Source organism: Aricia agestis, chromosome 4 (genome assembly GCF_905147365.1).
Source record: "Aricia agestis chromosome 4, ilAriAges1.1, whole genome shotgun sequence".
Lineage (NCBI taxonomy): Eukaryota > Metazoa > Arthropoda > Insecta > Lepidoptera > Lycaenidae > Aricia > Aricia agestis.
Genome location: NC_056409.1, coordinates 14,912,254 through 14,939,876, shown reverse-complemented (window position 1 = coordinate 14,939,876; position 27,623 = coordinate 14,912,254). Strand labels below are relative to the sequence as shown.

Below are 27,623 nucleotides of genomic sequence, written 5' to 3'. Positions count from 1 at the left end.
CGACCATACCGCGATGCACGAGCATCATGTCGGATATTCGGTTTCATCAGCGCTCAGTGCGAAAAGCCCTCTGTTCCCTTGATATCCAAAAGTCGAGTGGGCCTGACGGAATCCCGCCTATTGTGTTGAAAAAGTGTGCTCCAGAGTTGGCTCCGGTGTTGACGCGTCTTTTTCGGCTCCTATTCCACTGGCATCGTCCCGGCTTCCTGGAAGACAGCCTTGGTGCACCCGATCCCCAAAAAAGGTGACTGCTCAAATCCTTCCAACTACAGACCAATCGCTATAACCTCTCTCTTCTCGAAGATAATGGAATCCATTATCAATAGCCAGCTTCTTCGATACTTGGACGGCCAGGGATTGCTAAGCGACAAACAATATGGGTTCCGTAAGGGTCGCTCGGCTGGTGATCTCTTTGCATACCTGACTCATCGTTGGGCTCAGGCAATTGAGTCGAAGGGAGAGGCATTGGCTGTTAGTTTGGACATTGCGAAGGCCTTTGATCGGGTTTGGCATAAAGCGCTGCTATCAAAGCTTCCATCATATGGGCTGCCCGAGAAATTATGTAAGTGGGTCACTAGTTTCTTAGCAGACAGAAGCATAAAGGTCGTAGTTGACGGCGAATGCTCGGAAACTCAGTCTGTTAATGCTGGTGTCCCTCAGGGCTGTGTGCTATCGCCTACTCTATTCATACTGCATATCAATGACATGTTACAAACCAACGGCATTCATTGCTATGCGGATGATAGTACAGGTGATGCTGTATATACCGGCTCCCCTAATATTTCTCGGCAAAATATCACTGAGAGTCGAAACGAACTTGTGTCTAAGGTGGAGAATTCATTGGAGAAGGTCTCTGAATGGGGTAGACGTAACTTAGTCCAATTCAACCCCACCAAGACACAAGTCTGCGCGTTCACCACTAAAAAGTCACCAATGGTCGTTTATCCTCGTTTCGAGTGCACATCTTTAACCATCTCCCCTAGCATTGAGATACTTGGCGTCAACATATCGAGCGAAGTCCAGTTCCGATATCATCTTAAGGGTAAGGCCAAATTAGCCTCGAAGAAGCTTGGTGTTCTTAACAGAGCGAGACAGTACTTCAGCCCGGACCAACGCCTACAACTCTACAAGGCGCAGGTTCGGCCTCATATGGAATATTGTTCTCATCTCTGGGCAGGGGCGCCAAAATACCAACTGCTCCCTCTGGATCGTATCCAACGAAGGGCTGCTCGAATTGTTGACTGCCATAGTGTTTCAAACAGCTTGGACCCCCTGGAATTACGCCGAGATGTAGCTTCACTCTGCATCCTCTATCGGTTGTATCACGGGGAGTGCTCTGAGGAATTGTTCGGAATCATACCACCTGCAACTTTTCGCTATCGTCCCACGCGAAAAACATACCATCCTCATCACCTTGATGAGTGGCAGTCTTCCACAGTGCGTTTTTCGCGTAACTTTCTGCCGCGCACTGTAAAACTCTGGAATGAACCGTCACCAGCAGTATTTCCGGACCGATACGACCTGCAAACCTTCAAGAAAAGAGCGTATTCCCTCTTAAAAGGCCGGCAACGCACCTGCTCTTCTGATCCTGTCCGATGATGCGAGTGTCCATAATGGGCGACGGTAGTTGCTTACCATCAGGTGACCCGTTTGCTCGTTTGCCCCCTTATTCAATAAAAAAAAATGCAATTGTTATAGACGATAAAAGAATTGATATTTACTAGTATTAAAAAAATCGGCCAAGTGCGACTCGGACTCGCGCACGAAGGGTTCCGCACCATTATGATGAAAAATATGAAAAATATGATAAAAATTGTGTTTTTGTATGAGAGTCCCCCTTACATTTTTATTTTATTTAAATGTTATTATGCCTTTATGAAAATTTCAAGTGCCTAGCTGCTGTTGCCATTATTGATTACGAGCAAAAAAGGCCAAAAAATAACGATTAATAAATTAACCCCCTTACTAATAAACGTTGTATAAGCTTTGAACTTACAGTGTTTTGTTCCTGTCACGACAAGTGACATTTTTAATTGGATTGAAGAAGACAAAACACTGTATAACTATTCAAAGCTTATACAGCGTTTATTAGTAAGGGGGTTAATATTTAATTTATTTAGTTTTTAGTATTTGTTGCTATAGCGGCAACAGAAATACAGCCTGGAGACAGACAGACGAACAGACATGGAAGTCTCAGTAATTGGGTCCAGTTTTTACCCTTTGGGTACGGAACCCTAAAAAATGATGTTTGCAATACTTATGTATAATGTTGTGACGGTGTACCTCCCGAGTTTTAGTAGGTAGAGACTGCGTCTGGCGTCATTCAAAACATGGCATGCTATGATGCTTCACAGAGTCCCAGACAAATCCCCGTTCCCCGCGGGATGCAAAAAAAAAAAACTTGGCATCATGTCAGGTAGAGTTTAAGAGCGTTGATTAAATAAATAATACGTTCTATTTTCAACTTTTTGTCTCGTTTATGTTACTTTGGAACAGAGACAATGAATTTGGCAGCATGTACTGGCTACTGATCAAACTTTTAGATTTATTTTTATGCCGCCATCACCATACGACACTGTAATGATTTGCATTGCATCGTACCGTGTAATGTTAACGTTTTCTTAATGTAGCTAGTAGCTACTAGCTACGTATTAGTTTTAAAACTAGGAGTGATTTCAAAGATAATAAAAACAATTCAAAATTACACGGTTTCTCAGTGCTAAGATACATTTTTGCACTCAGAATCCCCGCCCTATACCTATCTTTACTAAATTATTTTTAAATTGTATGTGAAGACTTTGCCCAGCAGTGGGACACAAACGGCTAAATAGAATAGAATAGAATGTGAAGACTTTACCCAGCAGTGGGACACAAACGGCTAAATAGAATAGAATAGAATGTGAAGACTTTGCCCAGCAGTGGGACACAAACGGCTAAATAGAATAGAATAGAATGTGAAGACTTTGCCCAGCAGTGGGACACAAACGGCTAAATAGAATAGAATAGAATGTGAAGACTTTGCCCAGCAGTGGGACACAAACGGCTAAATAGAATAGAATACGTGGGAGAGCCATGCTTCGGCACGAATGGGCCGGCTCGACCGGAGAAATACCACGTTCTCACAGAAAACCGGCGTGAAACAGCGCTTGCGCTGTGTTTCGCCGAGTGAGTGAGTTTACCGGAGGCCCAATCCCCTACCCTATTCCCTTTCCTACCCTCCCCTATTCCCTTCCCTTCCCATCCCTACCCTCCCCTATTACCCTATTCCCTCTTCAAAGGCCGGCAACGCACCTGCAGCTCTTCTGATGCTGCGAGTGTCCATGGGCGACGGAAGTTGCTTTCCATCAGGTGACCCGTTTGCTCGTTTGCCCCCTTATTTCATAAAAAAAAAAAAAAGAATAGAATGTGAAGACTTTGCCCAGCAGTGGGACACAAACGGCTAAATAGAATTGAATAGAATGTGAAGACTTTGCCCAGCAGTGGGACACAAACGGCTAAATAGAATAGAATAGAATGTGAAGACTTTGCCCGGCAGTGGGGCACAAACGGCTAAATAGAATAGAATAGAATGTGAAGACTTTGCCCGGCAGTGGGGCACAAACGGCTAAATAGAATAGAATAGAATGTGAAGACTTTGCCCAGCAGTGGGACACAAACGGCTAAATAGAATAGAATAGAATGTGAAGACTTTGCCCGGCAGTGGGGCACAAACGGCTAAATAGAATAGAATAGAATGTGAAGACTTTGCCCGGCAGTGGGGCACAAACGGCTAAATAGAATAGAATAGAATGTGAAGACTTTGCCCGGCAGTGGGGCACAAACGGCTAAATAGAATAGAATAGAATGTGAAGACTTTGGCCGGCAGTGGGGCACAAACGGCTAAGTAGAATAGAATAGAATGTGAAGACTTTGCCCGGCTGTGGGGCACAAACGGCTAAATAGAATAGAATAGAATGTGAAGACTTTGCCCGGCAGTGGGGCACAAACGGCTAAATAGAATAGAATAGAATGTGAAGACTTTGCCCGGCAGTGGGGCACAAACGGCTAAATTGAATAGAATAGAATGTGAAGACTTTCCATGTTTGCTATGAATAAAGTCGTTGCAGAAAAACCTTATACTTAAGTACAATAATCATATTATGAATATACGTGGGAGAGCCATGCTTCGGCACGAATGGGCCGGCTCGACCGGAGAAATACCACGTTCTCACAGAAAACCGGCGTGAAACAGCGCTTGCGCTGTGTGTTGCCGAGTGAGTGAGTTTACCGGAGGCCCAATCCCCTACCCTATTCCCTTCCCTACCCTCCCCTATCCCCTTTCCTTTCCTACCCTCCCCTATTCCCTTTCCTTTCCTACCCTCCCCTATTACCCTATTCCCTTTTAAAAGGCTGGCAACGCACCTGCAGCTCTTCTGATGCTGCGAGTGTCCATGGGCGACGGAAGTTGCTTTCCATCAGGTGACCCGTTTGCTCGTTTGCCCCCTTATTTCATTTTAAAAAAAAATGTAGCTCCGAGAATTAAATCATTGAGATTTTCTTTAAAAAAATTACGCAAAAAATCACTACGTATTTTACAATAATTATTATCAATATTTCGTGTTTTGAAAAACAAGGAAAATTGAATAATTTTCCTTGTTTTTCAAAACACGAAATATTGATAATAATTATTGTTATGTTGTTTACGAATTTTATTAATATGTTGTTTACGAATGTAAACAACATAACATATTATTAATACTCATTCGCATCAGAGAAACGTCATGAAAACCCAAAAACAAAATTAAAATAATCATATTTGTATATTTACATAATAATGATTAATGCGTAGTTAACATTGACGAATAAGTAAAGATTTGCATTAAACTAATTTAATTGTAATGTTTATTTAAACAATTAACCAGGTTAGCGGGTCATGATTACTATTATTCACTCTTAACTACTTAATTAGTTGTATTAGATTATTGCTAATTTCCTATATCGTTAAAAGAGAATATTATGCATTTTTTGTTATCGGCTAAATTAGAGTACCTTGAGGCTTGAACTATCAAAAGTAACGTATGCAATCCTATAGAGTTTAGATATAATATTGAATTCTTTTTGGTAGGAATATATTTTTAGAATGAGGGATGAGTATAAATTACTATAGTCGTTGACCGTTGTCCCTTTTTCACTTTTATGTTTTATAGAAAGTGAAAATAACTTAAAGAGCTGGTTTCTCCTATAAGTTAAAACGTTTGGCGAAAGGTATTATTTCTCAATTAAATAATCAATGTGAAAAAAAAAACATTTCAAACCCTATATTTTATTCATAACGCAACACTTTAACTTAAATCACAAATAATTGTTTAAGGCGGGCGCCAGACATGTGATCAAATACGCAAATTCGCCAAGTGTGGCACTGACATTTGCCTATTTGTGCAAAGATATTGCTTGCATTTTCCTATTTGTGCAAACTTTGAAGCCCATGTCTGGCACCGGCTTAAGAAAAAGGATCAAGTAGAAGATTTTTTTAATCTTAGCAAGAAGCTAACACAAAAGACCGTTCAGCCTTTACAGCAGTTGACGCGTTACGGGCACGTTTTGAAGGTGCTGCCAACTTGCCAAGGCCACCTCGACCAAACAATGCAAGTTCAATTTTATTAATAGCCTTACAAACACGGCGTGAAACCCTCCAAGCGCCGGCTGTACTGTTTTACATAATACCATCCAGCCGTGTAATATCAAGTTTTTCAAGCTCTGGATTCTTCACATTTATATTCGACGGACAAATTTTCATATACTAATGTCATTCAAATGTCAAAATGGCTCCAAACCAATTGCGGCTTTGCATTTATGTATATTATTTTTTATGTAGGTAAATCAGTGTTTTGGTAGGTACCTAACCTACCAAAACACTGATTTACCTACTTACTGCAAGCTTGTAGAGCCTAAAGAAGGTCTTACAGGGACAGGATTGAAGTTGTGTGTCTTTTAAATGCAAGAAGCAAGCACCGCTAGCCTGCTGATTGCTAACGAATGACTTCCAAAAATAAGGGACTTTAATTCGATATGTTTCTTCTTTTCAATTGTTATGCGACAGCCGGCTGCCGCTTGGGGATGGATGGGTTAAGGCCATCGTGTAAAATCTGTACATACTTGCACCATATTCTGAATATACTTTTAAAATTTTAATCATTTCTTGAGATTAGCATCTTCTTCAGCTGAAGGTTTCAATAGTTTCGATTTGAAGACGCTAATAAAAACCTAGCCGAAGCAATTAGAGCAACGCGGGCGCGGAGCGGAACTGAGTGACGTAAGGCAGCCTTCGCGACCGGCCGCGAGCCTCCATGGAAATTGCTATTGAATATCCCACCAATTAAAACATTCTTTATCAAGGTCAAGACTTAACCTCTTGTCTGTCAGCTGCTGCACATTAGTATAATATGTGATAATACTATTGCACGAGTATGGTAAGTGGTAAAAATACAAAAGAAAGTAAATTCGACAAATGCCCGAGTAACCTTAGCGTTATCTAAAATAATTTGTATTAGGATATTGACCTATATTTTAGGATGCAAATATATCTTAAAGATTATGTAGCTGTCAAAGTAATATTTCCTCTTCAGTGCTCATTATAATGAATATACGTCATATATGTCGGAACTACTTGCTACATCTTTCCATACGTGTTACTTCCTTCTTTTGCCCTTTCGTGTTGTAAGGATGATGTCTATTACAATGTCTATTGCACACTAAGGAGCAATTTCTCACAACTAGTGGTTTCAGGAAATTATGAAAATCCGAGTATCGTAAGTCGTAACTCGCTATCGCATAAACAGTCCATCACTTTGGTATAACAATTAAGTGTGACTTACGCCTTGAATATTATAAAAGTATTCCATTTTCTGTAGTGTTACTGCGTGATTTAGCTCTACAATACAGAATCGCACTATTGAATTTTCGATAGTTTCTAGCCTGACCAAACGCACATTCCGCGCTTGGTCTTACAGATCTGAGATCTCTCTCTAAAGTCTATTACAATATAATATTAAAACTTTATTTTTCTTCGTCCTCAGGTCGGGAGATCGTCGGAGCCGCCGATCGACTTCGTTGTGATGGACACGGTGGCGGGCGACAAGAGCGGCGACACCAAGATCGTCCAGAGCACGATCTCGCGGTTCGCCTGCCGCATCATCGCCGACCGCAACGACGTCAACAACTGCCGCATCTACGCCGCCGGCTTCGACTCCTCCAGCAACATATTCCTTGGGGTGAGTGTTGATTTACAGAACACGATCTCACGGTTCTGCGCATCAACGCCCACCGGAACGACGTCAACAACTGCCGCATCTACGCCGCCGGCTTCGACTCCTCCAGCAACATATTCCTTGGGGTGAGTGTTGATTTACAGAACACGATCTCACGGTTCTGCGCATCAATGCCCACCGGAACGACGTCAACAACTGCCGCATCTACGCCGCCGGCTTCGACTCCTCCAGCAACATACTCCAAGGCATAAGTATTGATTTACTGTCCGTCCAGGCGCAGTCATAATTGAAATCTTACGTTATTTTGAAATTTGAAAATCTAAAATTTTAAAACGAATCTTGGAGTGGTTTTGGTCAATTCTGACATGATGGAAGCATGATCAATAATAGTTTTCTTAAAATGTCCATATTATTATTACTTAAAAGGACTGTTTAGTGATTGTTTATGAGTTTATGAACGGATGCCTACGAGAGGAAGGAATGGCAGGTCATTTGTTCCTTCCTCTTGTAATTTTACGACGTTTGGCTTTTCCGGACTGATATCACGTCCTTTAATAAAAGATTAATGCCTTGAAAGGCCTTCAATATTATTAATTATGGCGTTGTATTCTGTGTCAGTGAGACAAATTATATGAGTTCCGTAATAATTACTAACGTGTGTATTAATAATATAAGCTAACAAAATATGTGCTGTCGATACAGGTCATGTCTTAAATTGAGGTCACACTTTCAGGGTATTTATTTTTACCAATGATGTACCTTATTTTACAGGAAAAGGCGACGAAATGGACGGAGAACCATGAGATAGACGGGCTGACGACGAACGGCGTGCTGATCATGCACCCGCGCGGCGACTTCTGCGGCGGCAGCGCCACGTGCGGGCCGTGGCGCGAGATCTCCCTGGGCGGCGCTGTCTTCTCGCTGCGGGAGAGCCGCTCCGCGCAGCAGAAGGTGATGACTGTGATGATGATGATGGTGGTGGTGATGAGGATGATTGATTTACAAGCGTGTAGGACTTTACTTAATAATAGTGATACTGTCTTCTCGTTGCGGGAGAGCGGCTCCGCGCAGAAGGTGATGACTGTGATGATGATGGTGGTGGTGATGAGGATGATTGATTTACAAGCGTGTAGGACTTTACTTAATAATAGTGATACTGTCTTCTCGTTGCGGGAGAGCGGCTCCGCGCAGCTGAATATGGTGATTATGATTTTGACGGCGATGGTGGTGATGATGATGATGAATACTGAATAGTAATGATGATCAATTAACAGGCATGTAGGAGTTACCTAATGTTGGCGGCGCTGTCTTCTCGCTGCGGGAGAACCGCTTCGCGCAGCAGAAGGTGCTGATTATGATGATGAAAACGGTGATGATGATGATGATGAGGATGATTAATGGTGATTGATTTACATGCATGTAGGAGTTACTTAATGTTGGCGGCGCTGTCTTCTCGCTGCGGAAGAACCTCTCCGCGCAGCAGAAGGTGATGATTGTGCTGATAATTAAGATGAAGATGCTGGCGATGATGAGGATGAATGGTGATTGATTTACAAGCATGTAGGAGTTACTTAATATTGGCGGTGCTGTTGCCGCGCTTCGGAAGATCCACTTCCCGCAGCCTCTGATATTCATAGTAGAGTTGAATGGAGATGAACGACGTTGAGGATAATGACGATGATGATTAACAAGCATGCAAATTGCAAAGGTTGCTTAATGTTAGCGGCGTTGTCGTCTCGCTGCAAGAGAGCCGCTCCGCGAAGCAGAATGTGATGATTATGATGATGATATAGTTGAGTGGTGACGAATGATGATGAATATGGATATTGATGATGATAAATTAACAAGCATGTTAGGGGTTACCTAATATTGTTAGTTGTTACTCCATGTTAATTATTTCGATCACGAAGCGATACTAATTAGATTGCGATCAAAATATTTGACCTCGTTAACCACGATCTCATTCCAGTAAATCTTTAATTCCTTGTTCCTGTCTTCAATCTTTATGCCTTATAGCTGTTTATCATATTAAAGTCAAAGCCAGAAGCTTCTTATATTTAGCGCCTCGTGAGTTGAGTGGCTTAAATAATAAATATTTTCGCGCTGCTCCGTCCAAACAAATAAGTCTCTTTGTGATGCCCTTTGAGTGTTTGGGCTTAATTTGCCTTTGTTTCCAACGTCTGCAGTCGGATTTAATTATGCAAGTAAATATTAAATGCAAATGATTTAATGAGTTTGTTGCGTTTTCAGGGCTTACCTTGTCAGGCGGAAAACAACGTGTTACGAGACGGCACGATGATAGACTTGTGTGGCGCCACACTGCTGTGGAGAAGCGCCGAAGGACTTAAGAATTCACCGGTAATTATATCATATATTGCTTTAATAACGCGGTATATATTATATTCTTTTCTCTGTTATTCTTTGACTGTCGAATACAGTTGAATAAGCACGAAAAGGCCGTGTCATAAATACCTGACAAGATACAATACATTTTTTGGTGGCAGTGAAAGCTTAAAAAAAATGTCCTGTGTAGGAGTAAACTTCTGCCACACCACAGTATCACTCGAACCGATAAAGCTTGGTCCCTTAATTCACTCACACTTTGGTTCTATTATTATGGCTGTTTCATACTTAAAGCGATGCCGTAAACCGTAATAGTTTGACGCTTAAAACAGGATGTATCAGTACATCCTGTCTTAAGCGTCAAACTATAATGCGTTTTGTTGCATTTTATTATAATAAAGGCCTTTTAGAAACATCTGATTTGTAAGAGTTTCAGCAACATTCACATTTTTATGTTCCTTAAATTTTCAGACAAAGCGAGACCTGGAGGCGTTGGTTGACGAGCTGAACGCGGGGCGGCCGCAGTGCCCCGTCGGCCTCAACACGCTGGTCATCCCGCGCAAGCTGTCCGCCGCGCAGCAGGACCTCAACCAGCCCTACGTGTACCTCAACTGCGGCCACGTGCAGGGTATGTACCCGTGGCGCTGGGGGACGAGCTGAACGCGGGGCGGCCGCAGTGCCCCGTCGGCCGTCATTGCAGGGACGAGAAGTATATAGAACTAGTTGATGCCCGCAACTCCGTTGCGCCAAAATTCGTTTATCGCGCGGGAACTGTACATTTTTTCGGGACAAAAAGTATTCTATGTCCTTTCCCGGGACTCAAAGCATCTCCATGCCAAATTTCAGCGAAATCGGTTTAGCGGTTTGGGCGTGAAGAGGTAACAGACAGACAGACAGACAGACACACTTTCGCATTTATAATATTAGTATGGATGTGCACAGGTGTAGCCGACTGATGTTGCAGATCTGAATAGTAAGGGTACCTCAGAAACTAGGTAAAAACCCAGTTTTTTTTTTATTTAGATGGCAGTTTTTTTTTAATATTTGTTAATATTTTGATGTTAGCCAATCAAAAGTGCTTGTGAAAGGATACATTTTAAGCGAAAAATCTTAGAAACGGCCATAACATGTATGGAAGAAATTATATGTATATGAACGCTACCGCTTACTATAAGTCACTTTTTAATTTCTGAAATCCATTCCAGGCGAGCACTCGTGGGGCGCGGAGGGCAGCTCGTCGGGCGTGCGGCGCTGCCCGATGTGTCTGACGGCGGGGCCGGTGGTGTGCGTGTGTATGGGCATAGAGCCCGCCTTCTACGTCGACGCTGGCCCGCCCACGTATGCGTTCAACCCGTGCGGGCACATGGCCAGCGAGCGGACCGTCAAGTGAGTCAACTTAAATAATAATCATAATGAGTAATGACAGCTTATACAGTAAAAATTGCAAATGGTGCTTAAATGGTAATGGTATTGCCACCGTGAATCATGAGAGATTGTAGCAATTCCATTGAGAAGAGAGAAGATGAGAATCCAAAAAAAAATCTGATATCTCGTTTAGGACTTTTGTCTGTAGCTAGTGTGACATAAGAATACGGAAATCTTATTATTCGCATTCCTAGTATTTTATAAATAATAATAATTGCCAATAATGGGATGACCGCCAAGTTCAGCAATGGGAAAGCTTGTCCTATTTATATCAACGTGTCAAATGACAAAAGTGAGCTTCAGCGTAGAACGGATATTTCCAATCTGATCTGCCTGTCGCCGATTCCTTTGTTTTATAACAACATCTTTGTTTTATAGATACTGGGCTGGCGTGGACATCCCTCACGGCACGAACGGGTTCCACGCGATCTGCCCGTTCTGCGCCGCGCCGCTGCAGGGCACGCCCGGCTTCGTGCGACTCATATTCCAGGACAACCTCGATTGAACGGGTAAAATATACTTACCACTTTGCGTTTTGACAATAGAAAATGAAAACGTTCATAAAAAACATAACAATCATATTTGCAACACCAGTTATTATACTAAAGAAAGACAAGTGAGCGGGTCCCTAGGGCCTAAATGTACAATTTTATTGTGGAATATCATGTATTGTGATATATCCTATACTCCACTCGGGCTAACTTGTCGCTAGCGGTCATTGACTCCCTGTCAAAAAATTTTCATTTTCCATATAAAACCACGATTGACAATATCTGACATTTCATTGTCAATCGCGGTTTATATGGAAAGTGGCAGGTTTTTGACAGGGGGGTCAATGACCGCTGGCGACAAGTTAGCCCCAGTGGAGTTTAGGTCCTAGGATAGTATTGCACGCGCCTGCCTTTCAATGTTATAGTCAAATAACAATTTTGAACAACTTATTGTAAAATAATATTGTACAACTTGAACAACTTATTGTCAAATAAACATTGTGTGTTATATTGCGTGTGATATTGCGCAATAAAATTGTTCGTTTAGGGGCCCGCCAACGACTGGTTTTATTATTTAATAATTTTTATCTAAACATTTGGTTTTTATGTGCCATATGCACCATCACAAAGGAATGACGTATGAAATGAAAAGTATTTGCTTTGTTCACATTTTTAAATTAGTTGCATATTATCAGAGACCAGCCAATATTATCAAAACAACCTTGAAGTAACTGTAACTGAAATAATATTTCTGATTTCAGGTTTCGACAACCCACGCAATTTATGAAAGAAAATAACATCCTGATTCGCCTAATTATGTCATTATTCAGTAGGCTTACGTCGAGTTTGTAATTTAACATCCAGGACTTAAACTGCTTTACTGACATGAGCTAAAAATGTTTGTAAAAGTTGGAGGGTATATCCCGGCCACCGAACACAAAAAATCTGGCTACTGACTTATCGCTACTTGTCTTTTATTCACACGCAAAAATCTTGTTATCGTGCCTCTATAATACTTATGGAAACTAGATACGCAATCTATGCGCGTAACAAGTAGCGATAGGGCATTATCTGAAATTCTAAATGTTCAGTGACCAGGCTATACAGAATACAATATGGCTACATGCTATCATAAGCTAAGCCTTCTGACTGTTGTGTTATCTGTCAACACTTTGAGAACATATTCATGACTGCACCGATTGTTTGTTTGGAATCTCATATAACATTTGTCTAGTTTGTAAATTAAGACAACTATAGAGGCATTAACCGTAACTATTGCTTGAAAAATACAATTTTAATGTCATTAACTGCCTCTATTACATTAACTTTTAAGGGATGTATAATGAAATATATTTTTTATTTTTACGTTCATTTAACTTTACCTACTATCTTTCTCGGTAAATGCCTCTCTTATGTTGTCATACAAAATATATTTTATGACTGGATTGGTCCGCCACATTGTAATATTTTATGGGGACGTCAATATTTCTTGTATATTTTGTTACTACAGCTACTTATTACCCACACGTTCGGATTTACCTCAATATTTACGCTCAAGTAAGCGTTCATTTTGACTCGCGTCAAAATTAACTCTTACTTGAGCGTCTTTTCCCCCACCGTTTCCTTTCTGTTTATTTGTGAACGCGGACGTGAACAAAACGCGGTAATTTTAGGTACAGTCAAGTTTTGTGGAAAAATAGACTAAAATCAGAATGTAAATGGTGGGCAATGGAAACATTTACAACAAACAACCGCGCGCGCGGGGTCTCATTAAGACTCATGATCATGACATGTAACACGATATGAATAAGTACTAGCTACCACTACACTCAGGCACTTCAGGCGATGTGTGCGAAGGAGTCTCAGGCCAGCAAGCAGAAAGCTTCAATCCACACGCTGTCTGAATATTTCAAAATAAAGAGTCGCAAAGCGCAGGCTGTATCGACTATCATTTAATGGCATTATTTGTGTTATGACTTATGCGTAAGCTTCAATTTGGAAAGATGAAAAATATGAGCATTACTGCTAAAACAGTGTATTTATGGTAAGCTACTTTTTGTTGGTTGATATTATAATATTCTCTTGACGCCTGCGCAGAGTACCAACACTGATGGAACACTCAACTTATTGTATGTAAGTTTGAATATGACGGAACGCTTTGTATATTGCTGCATCGATTTAGTATGTATAATTGGAATTGCTAATTATATAAAATAGAATTATATGAATGTTTGTGAATTAATAAAATTCAAATATTTATCAATGAACTATAGATTCTTAGTTGAATTTAATCGTAAAATTTTAATACGCAGCAAATTAACGTCGACGAATACGGGCGATATAATAAAATAATATTATGTAAATATCTGTTAAGTAATTTATGTTTGTTTACGATTAGCCTTTAGTTCGTATCGAGCCTCGGGTAGGAGTAGGAGTTCGTTTTTGATCGTCTTCATTATATTTTCACGCCAAAAGACGGTTCGATGCGGCGTCGGCCATTTTGGATCGTGTTTTGGCGCGCCCGGCAGATATTTAGGGACCCGCGAAGCTATAGCGCGGCATGTGATATGACATGCCATATGCATTAGGCGATAGACGTATTTCGTTTAATTAGAGAGCATTTACTCGAGTGTTTGCGTACGTCTGTCCTCCGTATTGGCTGGCAGTATCGAGTCGTTATCGTTTCGATCTCACCGTAGCTCAACATGTTAAGCTTTGGCCTAACCTACGCGTCCCGCGTTACTGACGCGTAGGTTTGGTCGAAGCCTTACTCGGCTTTGTCTTGGTACACGTATAGAGATTGTATAAATTAATGTAAGTTAGTGATGTAGCGGTTAGCTTACGAAATTCGAGGAAATAGGTTTTGTACAATTCGACCCACTAGTGAGTTATCGGTGTATTCGCGTATCACCTTTGGTATTTCGATACGTGATGTTTAACTGTGAATCTGGAAATTGATGAAAAATGATGTCCTATTGAGTGGCTCTATAAAATACATGATTTGGACGTCATTTTCATTGCTTGACAATTCCACGGGCTTGTTATGATTACATTTAAATAATATTTAGCAAATCATCCAAGCTTGTACTATTGCAAAATCTGATATAAATTCGGTTATGACTTATGTGTTAATCATAAATATGTTTTGTGTGTGTAAGGTATAGATACACATGAGAAAGTTTAGTCGGTTTGTTAATATTTTACCCGTTAATTTTAAATTCATATTAAAATTAAGAGGACATTGTAAAATTTTACAATAGAAGGAATGTTATGTCAGCTCTCTTGCAATAAGGAACATAATTTTAAAATGTAAATGGATTTTTTTAAACATACATACAATAATTATTCCTATTTTCAATTGAACTCATTTTATTCACTAACAAATTTTTGTTTTGTCTCAAAGTTTTCTGTCACTATAATGTAATGATTGTATTAGTATTGTTTTTTTGTGTACATAAATATACATAAATGTACTTACGTTTAACAAAACTGCTTACACCTCGAAATCAATTTTATTTAATATGCTGTTACGAAACTTTTGGGATTTTGCCAATGGGACAGAGCTAAACTGGCATAAAAATAATTGCAAACCAAAGAAACAATTGAACTCTCGGGATATATTAAGTATTTATTTGCAAAAAAAGGAAACAAGAACTTTCCCATATATAGTTTAAACAAATAATAATCTGTTCAAAAGACTAGACGTTACAAATATGCATGTATTTTCTGAATGTAATTTTTAATCGAACTCATTAATATTGTTGAATATTATGTATCACTCGGTACAACCACCTTGCTAATATCTCTCGGCTAATCCAGGAAAACATTAGCAAGAAGATTTGACTGTTCAAGAAAATGTCTGTTACGTGGACACCACGCTTAATCCAATGTTTTGACAAGCCTACGTAGATTTGCACAGTGGTTCAAACTGTTCTAAAATTAGTCTAAATAAGAACTGAATGCTAGCCTTAATTTAATTTATCATAAGTGCTAGATTAATAAAAATGCTCTTTTGAGTTAGAAAATTGACCTGTTGTTTTATTGACAGCCCAATATAGTCTAGTCACTAATGTATTAAAAATTTCTTATAACGCCTTTGGCAACAAAATCTTTTTTTAGTTTCAACTTTCAGTACAAAAAAAGAAAATAAAAAGATTTTTCTTGTGTTTATATTATAATCATCACAACATTTCCATTAAGATGACTAGGAGTGCGATATGAAAAGTACAACTTACAAGCAAAGAAAAAATTCTTCCGACTCGACCTTATATTGCTAATATACAAAATAACCTCTTAGAAATTAAACAAATTCTTATTATTATGGTTATTTTTCTTACAAGATGGTCTAATGAGCTTCAAATAAGGCATTTATACTAACTCAGTACAGAATCGTCTGATAAATACACATAAATAGAGTGTGGAGGCAATTTTTGGTACCATTTTGATATTATAAAGTATTCAACTGGAATACTGTGTAATACGCATTTAAAATGAAATATTACCAATAAAATACCTTACTCGCAAAGTCAATGTAAGTTTAGCTGAGTAGCGATCACGATCCTGACATACTGGTCGTAAGCGGTGGCTACTCCAAGGCCGAGGTGGTCTCTGTTCCAGTCCAGGGCGTTGATCGGCTGCGAGCTGACGACCATGCGCTGCAGCCGCTGCAGGGTTCCCGGGACCCCCACCGCCACCCCCTGGGGGTCCACACGACACCTCTGCTCGGGGTATTTGCTGGAATAAGATGAATAAGTTTTTTTTTTAATTGAGAAGTTTTTACTTACGCTAAATTTATTATGCACAATTATTATTTGTCTCTTTTTTTTTTCAATAGGAAAAAGAGATTATATCAGTTTGTCAAGTTGATTAGCACTAATGATTTACTGCAAACTTAACCCGTTTTAGCGTCCATAGATCGGTAAAAAATTAAGTACCAAGGCTTGAGTCTAGAGGCCTTAAAAAAGATAGACCAGGAGCGCAAATCAATGTGCAAGGATTTAAAACTAGTGTAACTTACGTTATGTAAGGGCCTTATCACACTGTCGATTAGCGAGCGATTTGAAAGCGACGCGACTGCGCAGCGCACACGCCGCGATGACGCCGCGATGACGCCGCGATTGCGCGGCGTGCACGCAGCTTGCCTTCGGCGTTTTGGACACAGCAGCAAAAAGGATTCTGACATCACTCCCTAAACGAGTCTGCTAAGTAGGTATATATAATAATAATCTGTGTAGACGAGTGTACAAAATGGCGTCCACGCCACGCCGCGACGACGCTGCGCAGTCGCGTCGCTTTCAAATCGCTCGCTAATCGCCAGTGTGATAAGACACATCTTGTTCGTTAATATGTTTCAAATAATGTAATGTAATTATTTTTCTAATTATATACTGGGATAATCTTGCTGAAATAACAAAAAACAAGCCATATTAAAAATGACGATGTCTTTTGACAAATCGAATTCTCTGAGATCTAGTAACAATGATATTCTATGTTACTAACGTAACTAGATTGGAAGTTTACGGTAGCAACGCGTTGCCACTTCGAAGATGCCTGCAGGCATATCTCACATACATAATGACATAACGAATATATGACTTGACATTGTCTTTTGAACAAAAAAGTGGTTACGCATTTCTGAGAATCTTTTGTAAGACATTGCTACTCTAGTATTTTAGAAACTCATTGTCTAGTAACCCTGACGTCAATACCTGTCAGCGTTAGCGCTCTCCATTGGCTATTGAAACCACATATGACGTAAAATAAGATCAATGAAATATGATAATGTACGCAGATATGATCAAATGATCATATATATTGGATCCTATATATGATCATAGAAATGATCCAATATAAATGATAATGTAATACCCCCCTAAGGGGGATATTAGATTATCACATATATTGGATCCGAGATCATTGAGTCAATGATATTGGATAATGTAATATAGACATGTGATTCATTTCTTCCTTGATCATAGATTTTTGACATTTGCTGAGAGATTGGATCCAATACGGTCATAGAAATAGGTGTTGCCAGTTATTTAATATAAAAAAGAGTTTTTAATTTCTTGTTCGTTAATATGATTCAAATAATGTAATGTAATTATTTTTCTAATTATATACTTGGATAATCTTGCTGAAATAACAAAAAACAAGCTATATTAAAAATGACGATGTCTTTTGACAAATCGAATTCTCTGAGATCTAGTAACCCTGACGTCAATACCTGTCAGCGTTAGCGCTCTCCATTGGCTATTGAAACCACATATGACGTAAAATAGGATCAATGAAATATGATAATGTAATCAGGCGCGGTCGCAGCCTGAAATTTGGGGGGGGCGGGGTCACTCTGTAGTCACTACACTATTTTTTTTATCTGCGCCCTCGGACGGTTCTGGGTTTTATTTTATTTTCAATTTTACCTTAATTTTGGGGGGGGGGGGGTTATGTCCCCTGTGACCCCCCCCCCCTTCGGACCGCGCCTGAATGTAATATGCAAATATGATCAAATGATCATATATATTGGATCCTATATATGATCATAGAAATGATCCAATATAAATGATAATGTAATACCCCCCTAAGGGTCCATATAACTTACCATCAATCGATCTCGTTTTCTAATCCATCCATCCATATCGCTACTTCATAATATTATAAATGCGAAAGTCTGTCTGTCTGTAACCTCTTCACGCCCAAACAGCTAAACCAATTTTGCTGGAATTTGGTATGGATAGGTATACTTTGAGTCCCGGGAGAGACAGGATACATTTTATCCTGGAAAAAATTTACGGTTTCCGCGCGATAAACGAATTTTGAAGCAACGGAGTTGCGGGCGTCATCTAGTATTTTTATGAAAAAAGAGGAATCTCACTATTTCCACAACGACATCTGCCCATTTCCCGCGCACGTCGCAAACAAGTCCCTGTTTTGCGGCAGATGGCGCGCTACCCAAATTGTGCCGCATTTTGAAGAATTATCTAGCACCTGAAAATTAATATTTGCTAATAGTCTATTCACAAAAATCACAAATTCCTTCATTCACCCATCGTCACTTTTTAATGTATGATGTTTACAGGTAGGTACGCAATTAAAGCAATATTATATCTTTGTTGTTTTGAATTTTTCAGCAGTGAACTTAACACACTTTACAGCTTAACCCATCAATCCTCAAGCGGCAGCCGGCTGCCGCATATCAATTAAAAATCTATTGTGTCTGCGATACCCACGATGGAGATGTTAATAAATAAGTTCATGCAGACAAAATATTTTGATACTGACTCTTATAAACTGAGTGTAATAAATTTTTTAATAAAAGAAAAACAAACCTGAGCGAAGCCTTTAGATGGATTTTGTGTTCTCACATCAAACACATGGAATTTGCCTTCAAGAGTTGTTGCTACCAATTTGTTCATAGGAATATCCTTGCGATCAAACTCAACGGAACAAACCTGCAATTCGTAAATTTTTTATGTTGCAAATTGTTAGATATTGATAATTATGTTCCTTAGAAGTGATGTCAAGGCAAAACATGGAAGGTTTTACCACAAAAAACTAAACATCTGTTGAACAGTTGTTTTGAGACCATTTTGTACTGAATTTTTCTCTAATCAGCTGTTCAAATCTTTTGTAGTAAGACCGTCCGGAAAGTTTTAGTTAAAGTGAAGCTGCACATAAATTAGTAACATGTGTAACTGACCCCATTTTTCAAATTGCATTCCCATCTCAAAGACATTGTACGTAAGTCAAACATCTTTACATCTCCATTGTCGTACCCAGCAACTACAATACGCTCAGTATCATTGAAAGAGTTGCCGAACACCACTGTCCAACAGTCCCTTTTTGTTTCACCTGCTGCTGGTTGCATGTTTGCAACAGGCTTGCCCCTTTGACGTGGATCCCAAACTTTCACAGTCCCTGAAAATTAATATGGTGTCTAAAATTATTTCTCTGTCTAAATATCTTTATTTATTTTACACCTTCAGTAGTACATAACATAAAATGGTGCACATAATGCATTTGGGAAATTTCTAAGTACTATAAACAGTAGATAATAGTAGGCCCAAATTACCCATAATGTTTTAAGTCTTAAAATTTAAATTAACGAAGAACTTACCATCTCTACTCCCAGTAACAATTTCTGGTGCACCACAGTTCATAGTATTGCCGCCCATACCATCTATTGAATTAATAATATCAGTGTGCTCTTTTGCTATGTACATTTGAATGCTTTTTTCTAAGTCCCTGTTTAAATTTTAAAATAGTTTATAACATAAAGATACAGAATCTTACTTACACTTGTGGATTCTTATTAAAAGGGGTTCCTTACCATATTTCTAGGGTTCCTTTGAAATCTCCAGTAGCAAGAAATCTTTCTATGTCGCTAGAAGCGCCAAAAGTACCACATTTGAAGGAATTGGGTCTTTCTATTTCTTTAATTTGCTTTATTTCACCTGAGTTTATTTCAAAGATTTCTAACGTGCCTGTTCCTTTGGGTAGTGATCCAATTACAACAAACTTTGCAGAACATGGAATCCACTTACAATCAAACAAACTATGATTAAGATTATGCTCAATATGGGTTATGATTTGAGGAGTATCTTCGTTATCCATATTGGATATTTTTCGAACACTGTTTTGGGTATTTGGATATAGTTACTTAGGTAAAATTACGAAACTAATTGCACTTCCTATAGATTGTGTAGAATTAAAACACAAAAAGTGTTATTGCATACATTATACATAACCTCAATAATTATTAGTAAACAAGTTATGGTAGCCATGGCAACAAATTTTTGTACAAAAGAGTAAAAGCCTAAAAAATTAAAAGCCTAGCTTATGAAAAAAATGTTAAAAACTTTCTTATTATTTTATCACTGATTCTCGGTAGAACAATAAAGGTGAGTTGTAATTTTGTAATCCCTAATACATAATACATATCTGAATAGATAAAATAAATATTAATCTTTTTATTTGTTGGATTGTGAATTTGACATTTGTGAAAACTCCTGGCAATTAAGTTTGTTTGTCAAACATGAAAGAAGAAGAAGAAGAACCATCGATTGACAGTGACATTTGTCAAATGCCAAATTGACAAAATAATTTGACATTGGCAAACTGCCAAGTGCCATTAAAGAAGAAGAAGAATTAAAAAATTAACATCCTTGATCGGACTGCTGAGTTGCTTTTTTACTTTTTGTGTTTAATTATTAAAGTTTTTGACGATTTCCGCGTGTAAAAATTGGTGCATTTGTGTCCCATAAATTGATATCTTCTCAAAAACTTCCAGATGGGGGATAAAAAATACAGACAAAGCGTACGTATCATCCGCGTCATAAATAATTTAGCATCTTATTTTGGTTGTTAGCTTTTTATTCTACAAATAATATTATATTATTATTATTTCTTGCTCAACAGAAAGCAGATATTGCTAAACAATTCGATCTCCCAGAACGACAGTCTAAAATAACAACTTTACTGAATCAAGCGGGCCAAGCTTATTGTATTTGCCGTTCGTCAGATAGTTCCCGGTTCATGATGTAAGTATGCAATTATTTTACCACTGTAATTAAAACATAAAATTGAATCTAGAATATTCGCTGTCTTTATAATGTATTGCATAAGTAAAACATAAAGTTTTTATTACTTACAGAGCATGTGACGCATGTGAGGAGTGGTATCACGGAGATTGTATCAATATATCTGAGAGGGAGGCAAAATATATCAAAACATACTTCTGTGACAGATGCCGTGAAGAAGATCCTACACTAAAAACCAGATTTAGGCCTCAGAAAAGAGAGAATGATGGGGATTCTGGTATGGATTATAGGCTAAGCTTTTTTTAAACTTAGCCTCTACCCTGGCCACTCCAACTTTAAAACTTTGATATAGTTTTTAATGTAGTTCAGATCCTATTAAACCGCATAATACTCAAATGGTTTTAATTTGGGCAAAAAAAGTTTGTAAACTGTACATTGTTTTGAATGAATTATTATATGCATCATCTTCCCTTGTAGGGTTCTGCACCCAAAGGTTAGTAAACGGGGCCTATTATTAAGACTACATTGTCTGTCCGTCTGTCCGCCTGTCTGTCTCCAGGCTGTTATACAGCCTGGAGACAGACCGCTATAGCTAGACTTCTGAAATTTCACAGATTGTGTATATCTCTTACCGCTATAACAACAAATACTAAAAACAAAATAAAATTTAAATTTAAGGGGGCACCCATACAATAAACATGATTTTTTTGACCTTTTTTGCTTGGTAACAACAATGGCAACAGGTAGGCACTTTAAATATTCACAAAGGCCTTAATTATGTCTATACTTTAATAATTAATAATAATATTTAAATAAAATAAACATTTTAGGGGGGCTGCCATACAAAAACACAAATTTTGGCCTATTTTTGCTATATAATATAATACGGAATAGTACGGAATCGTTCCTGCGCTAGTCCAACTCGCACTTGGCAGATGATTATTAATATGTTTTTAAATCATTCTTATTTTCTTTGCGTTTTAGGCAGGGATGACCGGAAAAAGAAGAAAGAGAAAGATCATACTGAAAGCAAATCAACTAAAAGATCCACTAAAGACGGTTGCGGAGATTGTTCTGGTTGTTTACAGCTACATGATTGTGGACAGTTAGTATAATTAATAAATAAAATAATTATTATACAACAACTAGCTGATCCTGCAAACATTGTTTTGGCATATAAATTATTAAAAAGCTGTTAATAGTCTAGTCTCAGGCCTAACTAATGTACATACAAAATTTCATTAAAATTGGTTGAGCCGTTTTGAGGAGTTCGTGCACAAACAACATGAGAATCTTATATGTAACAATATTCTCATAAAATAGTAACATAACGTGAAATAATTTGGTTCTAACTGCAAAAGTTTAATGTGTCCGTTTATTTATCTACCTGCCTATCTGTTTGTGAGTTCCAGTTCTGGTGTGACAACTTACATTAATTTTCCAGTTGTGAAGCTTGTGAAGACATATACAAGTATGGGCTGAGTAACAAATCCAAGCTGAAGTGTAAGGAACGCATATGCATTAAATCCAAGAAAGCTCCCAGAGTGTCCAAGTTTGTATTTATTAAATATTTATTCTTTCATTCTCACATAAATACCTTTAGCTGTTTAATCATTAATTATTATTACAAAATATGATTATAAATTGCAATAACTTTGTATCTATTAAATGTAGTAAGTACAAAGAATGCATAATCTAAAACATTACTTATCTGATTTTTTGACCTGTATCATGCCAATTAAAAATTATAATAAAATAGTATCCTATGTTTTACCAACTTTAACAAATACAAAGATATTTTTTAATTTTTTTTTTAATAAATGAAGTTACAAAAATATTTACAGTTACCCAAGTAGCAGGACAAAGAAGAAGCATCATGAGAGAGAGGTGTATGAGCCCGAGGAGTCTATATCACACTTGCAGACCGCCGAGCCCAGGCAGTGCTACGGACCTCAATGTCAGAGGGCAGCTCAGTACGGATCTAAATACTGCTCTTCGGAATGCGGAATAAGACTTGCAACAGCTAGAATATATCAGGTAGAATAATGTTTTGTGCTTCAAAATTGATTTTATACGTGGGAGAGCCATGCTTCGGCACGAATGGGCCGGCTCGACCGGAGAAATACCACGTTCTCACAGAAATCCGGCGTTTACCGGAGGCCCAATCCCCTACCCTATTCCCTTCCCTACCCTCCCCTTTTTCCTTCCCTTCCCATCCCTACCCTCCCCTATTACCCTTTTCCCTCTTAAAAGGCCGGTAACGCACCTGCAGCTCTTCTGATGCTGCAAGTGTCCATGGGCGACGGAAGTTGCTTTCCATCAGGTGACCCGTTTGCTCGTTTGCCCCCTTATTTCATTAAAAAAACTGATTTTCTACAATTGGAATTTCTAAGGTCCATTGGAGTCGTTAGGGTAAATTAAGTACATTTTTTTAAAGAATTATATAATTCATAGATTTTTTTGACTTGCATTTGAAAACAAGTTTTTTTGACTCCCTCAAAATCCTCTACATACTAACAGCTGTTTTGTGAATTCCAGTACTCTATGTAAGTATTTGACAATGAGTAACTTAAGTGCTTTCACATACATAGATGTGTTGCGACTCAGTTGCAAATAATGTGTTTTTGAGAACAAATTGTATCAATTCATTTGCTTGACTTAAAAATACATTCCTTGCAATACATCTATGTTGAAAACGCAGCTTTAATGTATAAGCCATTTCAGGTGTTACCTCAACGTATCCAGGAGTGGTCTCTATCTAGTTGCGTGGCGGAGCAGCACAACCGGAAAGCGCTGGAGGGGGTCCGCAGTGGCATAGCTAAGGCGCAGGCCGCCCTGCGCTCGCTCGACCAACAGCACGCTGAGTTAGATGCCATCGTGGCACGTGCTAAGGGCGCCAGGCCTATACCGCCTGATGATAAGGCAAGTAGATTGCTTGCATAACTCTATGTTCTTTTTTGTAATGATAACAAATCGCTAGTGTTCGAACATTAGCGATTTGTCTGTCGAACTGAAAGTCGGTTTTTGATAAAAATTAAAAGTAAATGCGTACATGTTATGCGTAGCTCTATTATAACCATAACAACTTTCATAAGTAATAATAACAAAATGTTCGACGAAAAATTTTCATCGAAACTAAAGCTGATTCTAATCCTTTTTTACTACAAATATGAAATATAACCCTAGGCCGAAACCGAATTCGCAGGTTTTATTATATTATGTCTAAGAAATTTTAAATTTGCTTAAACTCTTACCCAATTAGGACTTCGAATTCCGATTATGAGCTTTTATTCAAATGAGTCTCTCAGATAGATTTTTATAAATGTCCATAATATATTTTTCACATTCAGGAGGCAGACGATGAAACATCAATGTACTGTGTGACATGCGGTCACGAGATCCACACGAGGACCGCCGTGAAACACATGGAGAAGTGTTTCATCAAGTACGAGGCACAGGCGTCCTTCGGCAGCAGGCACAGGACGCGGATAGACGGCCAGAGCATGTTTTGTGACTATTACAATCCGATTAATGGGACATACTGTAAGAGATTGAGGGTAAGCAAGTTCATATAAAATATGTAATATTATGTATCAATTAGATGTTTTACTGAACTTAATGTTAATAATTTGAAAATTCATATTATTAACATTAAGTTACATTATTAAGGCAAAATGGCAAAAAGGTTACAGTAACTTACTAAAGCAAAATGTATGTTTATTTTGCGTGTACGTCTTTAAGCAACTACGATTTTTTACGCAAATTGCATGGTGTTCCCGTAATACCATAAAGTTTTAGTCCTTTTGTCAAAAAGTCATGACTTTTGTAATATTACTAAAAAATACTTATAAGAGCTGTAAAATATAATAAGACTAGACGTTCCGCGCGGCTTCGCCGCGTAAATTAGATATTTATTCTTATCTGTTCCAAAATATAACCGAAAAATTGCTCCAGTAGTTCGTGGGATAAGCCAGCTTTCAAATAATTTCCCCTGTTTTTTCCACATTTTCCTCTATTTCTTCGCTCCTATTAGTCTTAGCGTGATAAAATAATATAGCCTATAAGCCTTCCTCAATAAATGGGCTATCTAACACTGAAAGAATTTTTCAAATCGGACCAGTAGTTTCTGAGATTAGCACACTCAAACAAACAAACTCTTCCGCTTTATAATATTAGTATAGAAAACTAGATTTTTAAAATTCTACACCCATAAAGACTGTTTAAAAATCAATAAGGTATTAGTCAAAGGTATATTTTTTATTTTTACCGTAACTTTTCAGGTGATGTGTCCGGAGCACTTCAAGGATCCAAAAGTGAGTGATACGGACGTGTGCGGGTGTCCGGTAGTGAGGAACGTGTTCGAGCCGACGGGGGAGTTCTGTAGAGCTCCCAAGAAGTCCTGCCTCAAGCACTACCAGTGGGAGAAGCTGCGGAGGGCCGAGATAGACATGGAGAGAGTCCGCCAGTGGCTGCGGCTGGATGAGCTGGTGGAACAGGAGCGGAGTATACGACTCGCTATGGCCTCACGGTAGGTGACCAAGGATATTATAATTATATACAGTCGGTATTTGAAATCGATCAATATAAAAGTAATGAGTGAAAGTCTTCCACGGTGCGTTTCTCGCGTAACTTTCTGCCGCGCACTGTAAAACTCTGGAACGAACTGTCACCAGCAGTTTTTCCGGACCTATATGACCTGCAAACCTTCAAGAAGAGAGCGTATTCCCTCTTAAAAGGCCGGCCACGCACCTGCAGCTCTTCTTTGTTAATTAATGTCTAAACACACTAGGCCGAAGTTATGCGGCGTAATTTCCGCATGATTACGTCAGCAATGTCAAACGCATACAATATACGGACGGAACGCGACGTAATAGTGTGTCATCGGTAATTTAAAATACATTGCAGACGGAATCATGCGGAAATTACGCCGCGTAACTTCGGCACAGTGTGTTCAGACACAAACCGGAAATTCCGATTTTAAAATCATGTCATAGTCATATCGATAAAGATATAAAAAAAAACTTATTTGAAATGGCAACAATATACAGGGTGCAATTAAACCTTCCTGCCAAATTTTGATATATTGATCCTTGTTAAAAATAAAAATACACGTATTTTTTCTTTTATAATCACTCAGTACTAAAATGTTGAGAAATAGCTTCCGAAAGTTATCCTAAAAAACACTACAATTAATGGACACGACGTATCGCCCGCGCGTGATGTGACCCCGCGCGCGCGCCTCCCCCCGCGTTACACCCTTTCATTCCCTCGCGCCGCGAGTGACCGTTCTGCAACGATTTTAAATGGGATAAAATATGTTAATAAGAAAAATATAACACCCAATTTTTTTGGTTAAATGGCTCTCCTAATGATACCTAAGCCCTGGAAAAAATTTGGCAGGAAGGTTCAATTGCACCTTGTATGATTTAGTGCTATTAATCCGGGACCTGGGCTTAGGAAACTTTGCAATGGGCGCATCCATTGCAAAGTTTCCTAAGCCCAGCCCAACTGCTTGAATATGCGTACTTTCAAATTAATTCTGCTGATTTGGTTCTGATGTTTGTTAAATTTTTTTTCTAACGAAGCAATTTACATGGGTAAGGTGTGTGTTTTAAGCTAGTTGAGGATGGTTCTATAGGTACGGGGTATAAGGTTAGTTTTGTGGTGTGATCTAACCGCCGTACTCAGAGACATTTAATTATGATTAACCTTTAATTTAATGAAGAGTTTGACAGATAATGTATGGAGCTTATGTCAAAATGTTGAATTAATTGCATTTAAGTAATTAATGTTCCACTGAGTGCGGCAGTAATGGCTGGCTTACACGTATAAGTTGATAAGTAATTAACTAAATTTTAACTTAATTTTAAATTGTTAATTGCATGTAAACGCAAAATTTAGCAGCAAGTAGCAAGTTAAAATTTAGTAAGTACTAAACTAGATGACAATTAGAATTTAGTTACTACTTATCTACTTAATACGTGTAAACCAGCCTTTAGTGACGCGTTTGTACGCCACGCAAAAGTATGTTAATTGCTAGGCCGCAAACTTATCAAACGGCCTGGCCGTCATTATGTCGTCCTGACTTAGAATATTGTTTTCATTTCAAAATTTATCCAAATTGCTTCAGAGTAAGCATAAAGAGTTGACAGACGAAGTTTCCCACTAAATTACAAGATATTCTGCTCCGAAGTGTAACTTAATCATAATTGTTCTTGTTTCAGTGCTGGCGTGCTCGGCCTGATGTTACATTCCACGTACAACCACGAGGTCATGGAGCGTATCACCAAAGTGAACGAGAACGGGAAACTCAACGAGGGCTCATGACACGAAGCCAATACTCCGAGCCGCCGGAAGAAATCTAAACGTGACGACAAAGTTATATGCACTATAAATATTGATGATTGATTGTAAAAATAAATGGATTTGCTATATTTTTGTGTTTTTGTGGAAAGTATTTTATTCATATAATATAAGCTAGAAGCGATGATTATTATTATTTTTATAGTTGAAGACAAAAATCCCGAAAGCGTGTAATACTTTAACGACTAATGAAAAGACACTGTCTACATCTGTTA

General features: G+C 38.6%; 3 protein-coding genes across 3 annotated transcripts in view; 2 read left to right on the top strand and 1 right to left on the bottom strand.

Annotated features, from left to right (window-relative positions):
* LOC121726593 (protein pellino) overlaps positions 1-12,851 on the top strand; it is a 60,397-nt gene extending 47,546 nt beyond the window's left edge. Inside the window, exons 4-10 of the mRNA XM_042114017.1 lie at positions 7,056-7,250; positions 8,019-8,198; positions 9,498-9,605; positions 10,062-10,218; positions 10,796-10,976; positions 11,394-11,524; positions 12,268-12,851. Coding sequence (XP_041969951.1) covers positions 7,056-7,250; positions 8,019-8,198; positions 9,498-9,605; positions 10,062-10,218; positions 10,796-10,976; positions 11,394-11,520 — 948 coding nt within the window. The 3' untranslated portion in view covers positions 11,521-11,524; positions 12,268-12,851. The remainder of the gene's footprint in view (positions 1-7,055; positions 7,251-8,018; positions 8,199-9,497; positions 9,606-10,061; positions 10,219-10,795; positions 10,977-11,393; positions 11,525-12,267) is intronic.
* Positions 12,852-15,170: 2,319 nt separating this feature from the next.
* On the bottom strand, positions 15,171-20,277 carry LOC121726596 (dynein axonemal assembly factor 10). Its single transcript, XM_042114022.1, has 6 exons — positions 19,836-20,277; positions 19,623-19,750; positions 19,206-19,423; positions 18,835-18,957; positions 18,381-18,493; positions 15,171-16,240 (listed from the first exon to the last, which is right to left on the bottom strand). The coding sequence occupies exons 1-6, from the start codon at positions 20,117-20,119 to the stop codon at positions 16,033-16,035; spliced, it is 1,074 nt and encodes a 357-aa protein (XP_041969956.1). The 5' UTR covers positions 20,120-20,277; the 3' UTR covers positions 15,171-16,032.
* A 411-nt stretch (positions 20,278-20,688) lies between these two features.
* On the top strand, positions 20,689-27,383 carry LOC121726592 (CXXC-type zinc finger protein 1-like). The gene is made up of 10 exons (XM_042114016.1): positions 20,689-20,822; positions 20,924-21,045; positions 21,159-21,322; positions 22,030-22,150; positions 22,490-22,597; positions 22,890-23,082; positions 23,770-23,967; positions 24,396-24,602; positions 25,326-25,573; positions 27,270-27,383. Exons 1-10 carry the CDS (start codon positions 20,796-20,798, stop codon positions 27,370-27,372), a joined length of 1,491 nt encoding a protein of 496 aa, XP_041969950.1. The 5' UTR covers positions 20,689-20,795; the 3' UTR covers positions 27,373-27,383.
* The last annotated feature ends 240 nt before the right edge of the window (positions 27,384-27,623 follow it).